This window comes from Rhinolophus sinicus, linkage group LG03 (genome assembly GCF_036562045.2).
Source record: "Rhinolophus sinicus isolate RSC01 linkage group LG03, ASM3656204v1, whole genome shotgun sequence".
Taxonomy (NCBI): domain Eukaryota; kingdom Metazoa; phylum Chordata; class Mammalia; order Chiroptera; family Rhinolophidae; genus Rhinolophus; species Rhinolophus sinicus.
Genome location: NC_133753.1, coordinates 95,775,990 through 95,789,958, shown reverse-complemented (window position 1 = coordinate 95,789,958; position 13,969 = coordinate 95,775,990). Strand labels below are relative to the sequence as shown.

Sequence of the window (13,969 nt, the reverse complement as noted above, 5' to 3'; positions counted from 1 at the left end):
AACCACTAATCTACTTCCTGTTTCTATGGATTTGTGCATTATGGACATTAATACTGATAAAAACAAATCATACCATATTGGACTTTTGTGTCCATCTTCTTTCACTTAGCATATTTTCAAGATTCATCCATGTTGTAGCATGTACGGTACGTCATTCCTTTCTATAGCCAAATAGTATTCCATTGTATAGATATACTACATTTTATTTATCCATTCCTCAGTTTATGGACTTCTGGGTTTTTCCACTTTTTAGCTATTATGACTAATGCTACTATGAACATTTGTATACAAGTTTTTATGTCAACATGTTGCACATTTTTCATAGAAATCGCTTTTACTTTATTAACAAGCTGTAGTTATAGACTTTCGTATTTGGCAGATGTTTTCTGAAAATGAACAAAGTGACCCTCTCACTTCAAGGAAAACACCTGACAATATTTGTTGTCAGTGGTAAAGTTTGAGCTTTCAAGCAAAAATTAGAATTGTGGAAAACTTGTGCCTGCCACTGAGTGTGACAACTTTCCAGTAAACAGTTTTCTGATGAGATTGGTGGTAATATGAAGGAATGTGACTTTTTGATAGTGTATAATGAAACGTGTCAACATTTGGAAGAGCTTCACTCTTCCAAACTCAGTGCACCAGTGTTCTCCAGCTGACCAATGCATAATACTATAAAATCATGTATAGGTAAAATATCCATTTAAAGTGCAGGATAGACCAAAAGGTTTTTTAAATGAGCTTTATTAAGGTCAGTGTACTTACAATGTAAGTTATCCCTTCTAAGTGTATAATTCAGTGATTTTCAGTAAATTTACACAGTTTGTAACCATTATCTCAATCCAATTTTAGAACATTTACATTACTCCAAGAGAATTCTTTATGCCAGTTTGCAGTCATTGCTCTTTACCATTCCAACCCCAAACAACTACAGATCTACTTTTTGGTTTAATATTTTTGCATTTTCTGGACATTTTATGTAAATGGAATCATACAATGTGTGGTCTTTTGCATATGGTTTCTTAGCATAATGTTTTTGAATTTTCATTCAAGTTGTGTATATCAGTTGTTTGGTCTTTTTTAGTGCTGAAATACTGTTCCATTGTGTGGATATACCCCATTCTATTTACCCTTTTATTATTTGGTGGGTATTTGGGTTATTTGTGCTTTTGGGGTATAATGAATAACGCTGCTATAAACATTCGTGTGCAGGTTTTTGTGTGAACGTTATGTTTTTAGTTTTCTTGGTTATACACCTAAGAGTAGAATTTCTGTGTCATTTGGTAACTCTGTGTTTAACATTTTAAAAAACTGCCAGTTTTCCAAAAGGCTGTACCCTTTTATAGTCCCACCTTCAATGTCTGAGTGCTCCAGTCTCCACATCCTCACCAGCAGTTGTTACCGTCTTTTTAATTATAGCCGTTCTAGTGGGTATGAAGCAATACCTCATCGTGGCTGTAATGTGCATTTCCCTTATGACTAATGATTTTGAGCATCTTTTCATGTGCCTTTTGGCCATTTGTATGTCTTTGATGGACTGTCCATTCAATATTTTGCCCATTTTTAAGTTGAATTATCTTCTTATTGTTGAGTTCTAACAATTCTTCATATATTCTACATAGGAGTCCTTTATTAGATACATGATTTGCAGATATTTCCCTGAGTCTGTGGCTTATCTTTTTATTTTCTTAATGGTACTTTGAAGTAAAATTGTAAATTTTAATGAAGCCCAGAAAAATGGATTTTAATGTCACAGAACATGAAGAGTTCATTCGTGTGGTTTTAGATTCCATATTTCAATTAACCTTTAAGTTACCATTTGTAGAGTTTTTATGTAGTTTCATTATCTAAAATGATAATAATTGTTCCATTTTTTTTTCTTGATTTCTGTTTGAACTTGGATTTTCTTCATATATTTCAAACTAATCCGCACCTGTCAGCGGATTGAATACAGAAGTGAATATGAGAATCCAGGTGTCTTTTATTAAGCCAGACATTAAAGACATCTATAAAAATGTAAAACAATACCTCTCTTGTCATTACGTTTTTTATTTTAAAGATATAGTTATTTTTCATAAAAATGTTATTTATATTAACACGTAATATGTTTAGTGTTGATTTTAAATAAATTGGATAAATATTTAATTTTCTTTAGTTTTAATTTCTAATATAGTAAAACTCGATAGGTATAATGCATGTAAATAGAAGTTCTTTGAGGTCATCGATAATTTTCAAAAGTGTGAAAGGTTCTTGAGGTTAAAAATAAAAATTTGAGAATAGCTGCTTTTAATTTGACATGCTGATTGTCGCGTAAGCTCTTCTGTGTTTGTAACATTGCTTTCTGATTTTCATGTAAGTTGTTCTTGTTTCTCTACTAGATTGTTAGCTTTTTGAAAGCCGGGAACATGTATTTTACTTTCATTTTATTTTTTAGAAGATCCTAATTTTCCTTGTGGAGTAAGTCCTCAGTAAAGACTTAACAGGGACTTGAAGGTCTTCCCACTGGCCCACCTGGTTGGGGCAGCATTTCCTGTGTTGACTTTAACATAAATAGCTGTATGTTTTCATTCAGGTGGAAGAGCACAATGGTCACATCTTTAAGGCCACTCAGTACAGCATCCCTACGTACTGCGAGTACTGTTCTTCTTTGATATGGATAATGGACCGAGCCTCTGTGTGCAAATGTAAGTAGAAGAGATCTTGGAGGAATTTTTTTTAACCACTTGACATTTCTGTTTCCTAAGTTTTCTTCTATCTTCTTTAACATAAATGAGAAATTCCCACTCCCTAATTCTTTAACCTCATCTCTTACTGTTCTCTCTTTCACTTAGTCTCTGGAGCCAAACCAGATATTTTGGTGTTCTTTGGTCACTGTACTTGCAGCTCACTCTATCTGAAATACTCTTCCCCCAGATGTTAGTAGGGCTTACTATTTCAGTTAATTCATGTCTGTACTCAAAAATTACCTCTTAGAAAGCTCTTTCCTTACTCTCTTACCTAAAAGGTCACCCTGTCCCACAATTCTCTGTCCCTTTACTCATCCTTCAAAATCGTTATGGTATTTATCACCCCCCACAATTATGTTAAGTATTCCATTTGTTTTCTTGTTTGTCAGTTTGTTCCACTAGGGTGTATGCTGCATAAGGTCAGGAAACTTATCTATCTCTTCTGTATCACTAGTGCCTAGAACATTTCTAGCACATTGTAAATTTTAATAAATACTTGTTGTGTAGATGGACCTATATATTGATGGATTAATTAACAGATTCTTAGATTACAATAAAAATGATACTTTTTCCTACTGTAATACTTCCATCAGAATATATAAATCCTAGAATGTAAGTAGAGACTTTGTTGTGGGTCAACTTGGTTCTGGCGTATAGAGCACCTTTAGTTTCCATGCCTGTCATTCCATGCACCTACTCTGGTGCTTTCAGTAATTCTGTGAGGGTTTGTATACTAGAGGGCCAGAACTGAATGAATGAAATATCAGGAGGGACTGGGTCTAGTATGGCAACAAGAATAAAAGATATGGCCCCCACTATTGCTGGATATGTTCACTTGTTCTATGGTTCAAAAATTGTTTTCCTTTTGTTTTATTATCAGGAGTTCAAAAAATTATAGTGAGTGAAATAGGAAGTAGTTTGCCATGTACTCGACTGTTGAATTTTAGTTTCGATGCCTCTAGATTTGGTATAATATTCTCTGTGATTTGAGACGAAAAATGTAAAGAATCTGCTTTTTTATGATTTGAGTGGGCTTGGTTTGATTTCTTAGTAGAATTACTAACTTTCTTTGTGATTATACTGGTGATTTCAATGATATGGCCTCCCCTACTTGACCTTGACTTTGAAAACCCTGCAAGTTAGACTATAGAAGGTCAAGGACACTCAGGTGTTGATATACAGGAGCCAGAGCTTGTATAGCAACATGACATAGGCCAAGTTGTTCTCACTGTCTTCCTGTCAGTGTGCCTCTTCCCAGCTGCCAACTGCTGAGGTACCGTTATCTCCTGCTCCAAGAAATGATTTCTGCTCTTTTCTTTATTCATCTTCCCAGTCACAACTGATATTCTTTGTGTTCTGGTTCTTCAGAGCTCATTTTGGGCCTTCTTATATAATAAATAAGGCCTTTCTTATATCTTAATATGCTACCCAATTTGTTGTTTTCGTAAGAGTATTTGGAAGTAATGTCTTCCTTACCCATTGGAATGATTCCTAATAGGTATTTCTGGCATTTTAGCAGATTGTACAGCACATACATGAGAGGAACATAAACACGAATTTACAAATCAAACCACAAAGATATATATTCTGCTGAAATATGGCAGGGGCAGGGAGGAAGGACATGCAGTCTTCAAAGAATAAAGAAACTTTTATAGACGTCAGTTAGAAATTTTAGGCATGTTTTCAACTTCATATTTCCAAATAGAATGGGTTAAATAAGTAAATTGAATTAAAAAAAGAATGGGTTAAATTTTTTTCATTTTAATGCCATACAGTTAAGCAGTCAGCAGTCTCAGATTTAAAGAAAAAATTTACATTGAAAATCAACTTACAAACTTAAGTTCTTGTCATTGATGTACAGACTTCTAAAAGTTCTGCCTGTTTTAACCTGTTTTTCAGTATGCAAGTATGCTTGCCATAAGAAGTGCTGTATGAAAACCACAGCCAAGTGCTCTAAAAAGGTAAGAAGTTACCACCTGTAAGTAATAATGAACAGATCTGTTGGTCTTTTGTGCTTCATGAAAGAAATCAAGGCCTCTCATAGTTTTATAGAGCAGTGGTTTTCAAACTTTTGACCACAGATCATAGTAAGAAATACATATTATGTCATGATGTAGCATATAGAGGGATGTGTATATATGACTGAATTGATTTTCCTGGAACTGTATTTACCTTTACTAGATGGGAGCTACTAAACTGATTTACAACCAAGCATTTATTAAAACACTACTTTTAAAGGTGTCCTACTTCATTAAACACTGAGTCTTCCTAGGAATTATATTGAAAGTGGTAGGCTACAATTAAAGATTTTAACATAAACAGCAAAATTCACCACACAGTTGGTGTTTTTACATATTTCTACTTGGATACACAGACAGAGATCCGAAAGAGACTGAATGTGTACTTTGGTACCATGCATTTCAAGGAAAGAACCATTTTTAAATAATTTCAGGCTTTCGTTGATGTATAATCACAATTTCTTACTTATTAGTCACATACAGACAGTTGTAATAATACTATGCGTATCTGAACTATAGTATAAATGTGTGTGCATGTTGTTTACAGCCCATGTATACAATTTGCATCTGTCTCAGTTTTTTTTTTTTAAGAACATATATATATTTCTTAATTTCTTTTATTGGGGAACAGTGTGTTTTTCCAGGACCCATCAGCTCCAAGTCAAGTCATTATTTTCACTCTAGTTGTGGAGGGCACAGCTCATTGGCCCATGTGGGAATTGAACCAGCGACCTTGGTGTTATGAGCACTGCACTCTAACCAACTGAGCTATCTGGCTGCCCTCATCTGTTTCAATTTAATAGACAAATTGTGACAAAGTACAAAGAGAAATTTGATTCAAGGCTTAAAATAAAATGAAGATGGGACATTTGTTTGAGAACAACTACAAAAGTCTGTTGCCAAGCATCAGAGAGCTGCCCAGGCAAACTGGACTTTAGGTGCCCAGATCCTGGAGAAGAGAATTGTGGGGTGGCAAATCTATATCTGTGAGATGTTTTTCTCCTCATGGGAAGTTGGCAATTTTTGTTACAGGACAAGAAACCAAGATTCTGGGCAGAGGGACACATTTAAAAGTCAGAGAGGTCAGCAAAGTTTTTAGGAATCTCATAAGGCTGTAGAGACAAAAGTTGGAGTCTAGGGTTGCCAGGTTCTGGAGGACCATGATCCAGACATAGAGAAGTGAGCCTAAAACCCAAAGATTGTACCCTCAAGGCATTTGCTGAATTCCTTTATTTTTTCCCAGTTGGTGACATTGGTTAGTAAAATTATATAGGTTCAAGTGTACATGAATTCTTAAGCAGCACAGGGCAAAAGGCTAAGAAGCTAACCAGAAAAGCAGATTAGAGTTTCCTGCTGTTCACAGTGCTAAGGAGAGGAAAATAGGAATTTATGATCCACCTTCAAAGAGGGACCCTAGTCAATACTCTGGACTCTCAATGAGGCCTCTGAGGAGCTATTCCCTAGGAAAGGGGATGAACCACTGATAGACTGAGCTTTGTAAAAATTGAAAACAAGATTTAAGGGAGTCCGGGATTGGCTTATGATTATCTATCTGTTCCTTATTCAGCTACCCACCAGAGTGTATAGGGTGAGTCCTCTCTAAAGAGAGATAACATCATCCAGAGCCTTTATAACTTTTTCATATATAATACCAGACTTTAAGAAATGAGATGAAGAAAAAGACAAATGTTTATAATATCAATAGACTTATAGATGAGGCAGTTGCTAAATTGTCTGACATGTACTTTAAAATTTTTTAATTAATATGTTCAAATAATAGATTAAAAGATAGAAAATTTCTTCTCTGTCAGAAAATGGAAATGTATATGTATGTAGATAGATAGATGGAGGGAGAGAGTCAAATGGAAATTCTAAAAATAAAAAATGCAACTAAAATTATAAACTCAAAAGATGGTTTTGACAGCATATTGGTCATAAGAGAAGAGAAGATTGGTGAACTGAGAGATAAGTCAGTAGAACTGTCCAAACGTGGAATGCAAAAAGGATGGGGAGATACAGAATGAAACATGGAAGACATATGGGAAAGGATAAAAAATTCTTAAATGTGTGTAATTGGAGTCCAGGAAGAAAGGGATAATGGCCAGCATATCAGGAAGATAAAAATTATAACTTCAGAAGAGTCTAATATAGTTTTAATAGCTGGCAGACAAAAATTCAGTAAGGATGCAAATAATATGAAAAATAAGATTAGAAAACTTGACCTAGTTGATATGCATTGAACCGCATCACCTACAACTGCCTAACTACACAGTCTTTTCAAACATGCATAGAACATTTGACAAAATTAATCACATGTTGGGCAATAAAGCAAGTTCTTACAAGTGTCAAAAGATTGAAAATATTGGGAGTATTTGACTAGAATAGAATTAAGCTATAAATCCACCTAAAGTTAACGAGACAGTTCTCAAATGTTTGGAAATTAAGCACATACTTCTAAATTAAAATAAAAATTGAAAAATATTTTTAATTAAGTGATAATGAAAGTATGACATAGCAAATATGTGGCTATAGCTAAAGTGATTAGACGAATATTTATAGCTCTAAATGCATATATATGTTAGAAAGGATACAAGGATAGAAATTATCTAAATTTCCATCTTTAGAAGGTAGAGGAAAAAAACAACGCTAGCAAATAAAACCCAAAGACAGTAAAAGGAAGATAATAGAAGTAAATGAAATCAAAAGCATTTGTACAAGAGATAAAAATGTACAAAGCCAAATTTTAGCTCTTCGAGAAACCTAAAACAATGAAGAAACTCTTAGCGAGTGGTAAAAAATAAGAGTTTTTTAAAAAACTATTATGAATATCTGATACCAATAAATTTGACAATGTAGATTAATTGGGAAAATTCTCACAAAAATACAACTTAGCTTAAACTAAGTCAAGAAAAAATAGAAAATCTGGAGTCATATTTATTAAAATTGAGTCTGTTTTTGAAAATCTTCCCACGAAGAACTCTCCAGTCCCAGATAGTTTTACCATTGAATACTTCTTAGCATTTAAAGAAACAACGCTAATCTTTTACAGACTCTGCCAGGAAATGACAAAAAAGTAAATCCTTTAACTTTTTTCCCTCCAAATTGACTTACGAAGATAGTGAAACCTTGAAGTCAAACGTGAAAAGGATATTACAATAAAGGAACATTGCAGGTTAGTCTATATCATGAGCACAGATGTAAAAGTCTTAAAATATTAGCACATTAAATCTGTGCTAATGATAAAAATGAAAAAAACAACAACACCTTATAATAAAGTTGGTTTTTATTCCGTAAATGCAAAGTTGGTTTATCATTCAAAAATCAATGTAAGTTATCACATTGAACAAATAAAGAAAAAAAGTGTGATTATCTCAATAAATACAGGAAAAGTATTAAAATTCAAAACCCATTCATTATTCAAACAAAAAATAACTGACCACAGAGGGAAAGAAGATATTTGTAATTCATATATCTAGCTTAGATCTACAATATATAAAAAGCATTTACAAATCAGTAAGAAAGATGGTCAACTCTGTAAAAATAAACCACATGACTTAAGCAGCACTTCACAAAAGAGAATTTCCAAATAACCAATAAACATGAAAAGGTGCCCAACTTCACTAATCATCAGCGAAATACAAATTGAAAACATAGTGAGATATGTGCCCACTAGAATGGCTAAACTGGAAAACATCCTAGCAATGATTAGAGCAACTGGAACTTTCATTCATTACTGGTAGGGAGTGTAATTGGTTTAACTACTCTTGGAATTACTTGACAGTATTTGTCAGTTCTGAACAGAAGCATTCTCGTCGCTCAGCAGTACCACTTCAAGATCTATACTCAACGGATATACATAGATATTTGTGCAAAGACAAAATAACATTTTTATCAGCACTATTTGAAATAGCCCCAAATTGGAAGGAGCCTAAATGTCCGTCAGCAGTCGAATAAATAAATAAATTGTGGTATATTTGTGTAATTGAATACTATATAGCAATGAGATTAAACTACTGGTAGTCACAAACATAATGTTGAATGAAAGAAGCCAGAAACAAAAGGGTTCATACTGTATTATTCCATTTAAATAAAGTTCAAAATAGCTAATTTATGGTATACATATTACATAATACCATTACTACAGTGTTCAAAAACAGATAAAACTAATGTATAGTGATAGAAGTATAGATACTGGTTATTTGTGAAGAGTGAAACTCATAGTGGCTGGGAGGGCCTGGAGGGGAATTTTATACTGTTGGTTATATTCTGTTTCTTGGTTTGGGTCCTGGTAACAAGTATTTACTTTGTCAAAGTCTTTCCACTTAGGATCTGTACACCCTTCTGTATGTATGTCATACTTTAATAAAATTTTATTTAAAATACAAAAGGAAGTTGATTTGGAGGGGAAATAATTATAAAAACATTATTTTTACAAAGAAAACTCAGTTAAATTTTTTCAGTTGAAAAGATTGAAATTATTTTTTTCTTTAATTTCAAGAAATAGAATTTTTTAGTATGTTTGCTATAGATTAGTTGGTTTAAAATCAAACTGTTTTTAAAGGTTTTGTTTCCTACCCTCAACTATTTTATTTTTCTGCTTTCTCAAGTCTTAACTATTAATATTCCTAATGCTTTAGGGATAGCCATCACCTTTAGATAGATTATACATGTGCATGTGTGTATCACAGTAATAGTAAGAAAGTTGGCTAAAGTTTATTTTGTTTTAATCATTGCAGCAAGCATTATTTTGTTTCTTTAACAATTTATTGAGCATTTGCCATGTACCAGATACTATGCTATGTATGTTCATCTGTAACTTATTCTGTACAATAAGCCTCTGAGATAGGTGATATTCCTGTTGTGAATATGAAATAACCTGGCTATAACCTAGTTTCAAATATGAAATAATCTAATTTGTATAGTGATGATACAAAATTTTAACTTGCGTCCTTTAAATGTTCCAAGATTAAGTGTCTTTGTATTCCACCTCAGACCTAGAAAAGCTTTTCAGACATGTTGCCTTATATTAATTTAAGCTAATTTAACATGCTTCAAAGTAGACATGCAATTACTTTCCTTAAGAATTAAGTGCTGGTGTACAGAGTATATGTAGATGAATGATGAATAATAATGCAACACTTACGTCTTCCCCTACTTAAAATTCTCTGGTGGCTTTCCTTAGCTGTCAGGACAAGACTCAAAATTTGTAACTTAGTACCCAAAGCCTTTTATAATCTCTCAGCCTATCTTTTCTCATTTTCAGTTCAGCCATATCAGATTACTGTTAGTTTGTCCAGTTTTGTAGTTCTTTTCTTTCTGTGCCTAAAAGTTTCTTTTCTTGCCTCCTTTACTTAGGTACCATTTGCTTTCCAACAATTAGGTTAAGCACCACGCCTTCTCAAGGTCATTAGTGGTTACCCAGCCCAGTTTTTCCTGATCTAGCTGTTTCACCTCTGTAGTTCCATAATACCCACTAAATCTATTATTACTGTTTTACTTACCTCCACACACTAACACTGCTAGTCTTAGCATTAGTCTTAAGGTAAGCACTAGCTCTTTGATTTTGTTTCCCTGTTACCTAGTACATAAATGACAAATGTGTTAACATAAGACGGAAAGAGAAATTAGGATCAATTCAAGTAATATCTTGAAGGTTAGACTCAGGAATGTTTGCACCTTTTTTTGATATATACTAATTAGCCACTGAAGGGTTTTGAGGATAATAAAGTAGATTTTATATACTCTATAATATGTAAAAAATAGAAAAAATGGATTTGGGAAATTCATCAAGAAGCTGTGAGAATAGGCAGTTGGGCAGTGATAGGTTTGAATTAGGGTGACGGCACTGAGAACAGAAAAGGAACAATGGAGTGTACTGTTTGCCCAAAAGAACTCGGGCCTGATTGGCTGCAGACTGAAGGAGAGAGTGGGGTGCAGTGTTGGGTTAGGCAAGGAGAATGGTCCCAAGAGATGGAAAGGACAAAAAAGAGATTTATAAAAAAGGTTTTCATCTCAGATAATACCTGGCATTTTTCTTTTCTGTGAATGAATTCAAATAACTTAAGGATAAGCCATTCTTTTCCAGTCGCATAAACTATAGTTAGGAAACCCTGATATCAGATACACTATTGAAGTAAATAAAAAAGAGCTAGCACACGAATCCTGGGCTAGTCTGTATGTGCCTCTGCCTTCAGCTGTGACATCAATGTGCAGTTAATGTCTCTAAAGTTTACATAAACACCGAAGTAGTCTCATGTGTTGGAAATGACTGGTAACTCTACTTCCTATCAAATTGGTACATTTGCTAATGATACCTGGTGAATGTTTAGCAGACAAAGTCTATCCTCCTTCTCCCTTGCACAAATCCCACCTTTACATGAAGAGATTTTTAACAGGCAAGGAAACAGCAGCCTGTTACCACTCCCTCCATTCTCCACCCATTATTTTGGCGGATATTCCTGGTGGGAGAGGATGGAAGCTAATGTCTCACTTACTTATACTCTTCAGCATTAACCATAATTCCCTTCCCCCCCCCCCCCCAACTCTCATAACTATGCTCCTAAAACTTCAGGGAAATAAAAAGTAATTCCTCTTAAAGAATTGGTTAAACATGTTTAAACATGTTTGAATGTATTTGGAAATAATTATCTTCCATTTAGTATGATCCAGAGTTATCATCTCGACAATTTGGAGTTGAATTGTCCCGTTTGACCAGTGAAGACCGAACTGTTCCTTTAGTGGTGGAGAAGCTCATAAACTACATTGAAATGCACGGCTTGTACACAGAAGGCATTTACCGAAAGTCTGGTTCAACTAATAAAATCAAGGAGCTTCGACAAGGTCTAGATACAGGTAAGATAGTGCCCTCCAAATCAAGACCAAATACTTGTACTGAAATAGTTCATTTTGTGCTCTTAAAGTTCTCATTACATGGTGATCCTTTCCTTGCAGCCCGAAGGATGCAGTCTTTTCTGTGGTGCTTGTTTGTGTTTTTGTGCCTTTCTAAAGTGACTTTGTTTTGCTGTGGTCAATTCAGCAAACATATATTGAGTGTGCCATTTGTACAAGGCATTATTAGGTACTTCAGACAGATCTCATTTAATCTTTTTAAGAATCTAATAAGATCATGTTACTGTAATTTGCAAAGAAGAAAATGTAGGCTCAGGGAAATAAAATAACGAGCTTTTGATGCTTGTGCAGGGCACTGTGCTAATGTTTTTATACCGAACTTCACAACAATCCTATGAATTAGGGTTTAGTATCCCTGTTTACTGATAAAGAAACTGAGGTTTACAGAGGGTCTTGCCCAGAGACTCATGCCCAATAAGTGCCCAAGCTGGGATTTCACCCCAGGTCTTCTGAATGCCTGATCTGAACTATTGTCTGTCAGTCTCCATTATTCTGATGCCAAGTGGTCTCTGTCCAGTGCACCTTCTTGCCTTCCTACCTGATGATGTAGTATTTAAACAGATAATTAGTGGGTTGCTTGTGTATCTGTGTAGAGTTCTAGCCACAGTCCTGGAATGGAGCCAGGGTTTTGACTTTGGTTTCATGCTCAGCTTCTACTCTTTTCCACTGTTGGGAAGGGATAGATCTTTTTGAATCACACTTACCTACTAAGCTCATCTTCTCATAGCCAAGAACCTACCCACATGCTTTTCTTTTCTAGTTTTTGTTGTTGTTGTTTTTTAATGAACAAATCAGTGAAAAATGAATCAGTATGGAAATAAGAACAGAAAATGCCTGGTGAAACTCCAGCAGAGGTTCTGCCTCCCAGATACTCAGCCTACTCCAGCTTAAAGGCAATTGCTAATGTGTCTGCTGTACCTTGAGTCAGCACAAGTGAAAAGTCATCCGTCCTGTACCCTTCCAGTCATCTCATCTGTATAACCTTAGGGAGCTTATGCGTAAAACAGTAAAGGTGTTTCCTTACATTTCCTAAACTCATTTATTTCGGTTCTTTCCTCTCTAACAATGACTTAAAATCAGCCTTACTTTTAGAAAATGTCCTCTGGGCCTTTTTCCCATTTGTCATCTAAAGCGTTGTTACTCAAAGTGGGGTTCACAGACTAATCCACAGCAAGATAAGTACAGAAAGTGAGAGCAAGCATTAGCATTTTAACAGTGATCTTTAACTCTTGAAAACATGTGATCTTTGATTTTACATATCAGTCAGTCCAGTCCACAACAGATTTGGGAAACAAACAAAATCTATTCTTTTACCACAGTTAGAAGCACTGTTCCAAAACACTGGGGTTACGTGTTTCCCCGAAAATAAGACCTAGCCAGACAATCAGCTCTAATGCGTATTTTGGAGCAAAATTTAATATAAGACCGGGTCTTATATTACACTATATTACACTATATAAGATCCGGTCTTATAGTAAAATAAGACTGGGTCTTATATTAATTTTTGCTCCAAAAGACGCATTAGAACTGATGGTTCAGCGAGGTCTTATTTTCAGGGAAACACAGTAGATTATAGAAGATAAAAATTCATCTGATTAGGAACATGAAGCCCTCTTTTGGTGATGGTAGTTTCTACAGTGAATTATTTGAATCTCTGCATGTTTTGTCTTTGTTATCTAACTCTTGTCTATAAATAGATGCTGAGAATGTAAACCTGGACGACTATAACATACACGTCATTGCAAGTGTATTCAAACAATGGCTTCGTGATTTGCCCAATCCACTCATGACCTTTGAACTCTACGAGGAATTTCTTCGAGCTATGGGTAAGCACAGGCTTCCTGGGTCTGAGGGAAGCCTACCCTTGGAAAAGGAATGGCATCTTCGTTATGAATTATTCAGCCATCCTCTAGTGGTTTAGTCCATATAGAGCCAAAGCAAGCTGTTGACAGTCAATATAAAACTGCCAGTGTATTTTCACCTATTCAAATGTTGACTGTTTAGAGACTCATTAAAATATCAGTGTCCTAAAATGTTCCTGAGTAAGTCACTTAGTTGCTTCTCACAAACAGATTAAAAGACTAGGGTTACAACCAAAAGATTATAAATAGGAAATTTAAGGGTTGGCTTTTGTTCATTTAAATTGTGAATCTGGGGAAGAACTCTGTGTAAAGCTGACTGTTTTATGCCAGGCCTAACAGTATGGAATTTAGTTTTTCAGTGCTACGAATGTGTAGACTATGGATGAAGACCTGCCTAGAAGTGTTTGGGCCCTGACACAGACTTTTCAAAGTCCCATAAGACTGATTTATAAACTAG

The 13,969-nt window shown here is 34.8% G+C and overlaps 1 protein-coding gene across 17 annotated transcripts in view; it reads left to right on the top strand.

The window, feature by feature from the left end:
- MYO9A (myosin IXA) overlaps positions 1-13,969 on the top strand; it is a 265,178-nt gene that overhangs the window by 215,489 nt on the left and 35,720 nt on the right. For all 17 annotated transcript variants that reach the window (XM_019735965.2, XM_074328221.1, XM_074328215.1 and 14 more), the window contains 4 exons: positions 2,570-2,681; positions 4,623-4,684; positions 11,401-11,593; positions 13,348-13,476. In XM_019735965.2, the coding sequence (XP_019591524.2) occupies positions 2,570-2,681; positions 4,623-4,684; positions 11,401-11,593; positions 13,348-13,476 (496 nt within the window). The remainder of the gene's footprint in view (positions 1-2,569; positions 2,682-4,622; positions 4,685-11,400; positions 11,594-13,347; positions 13,477-13,969) is intronic.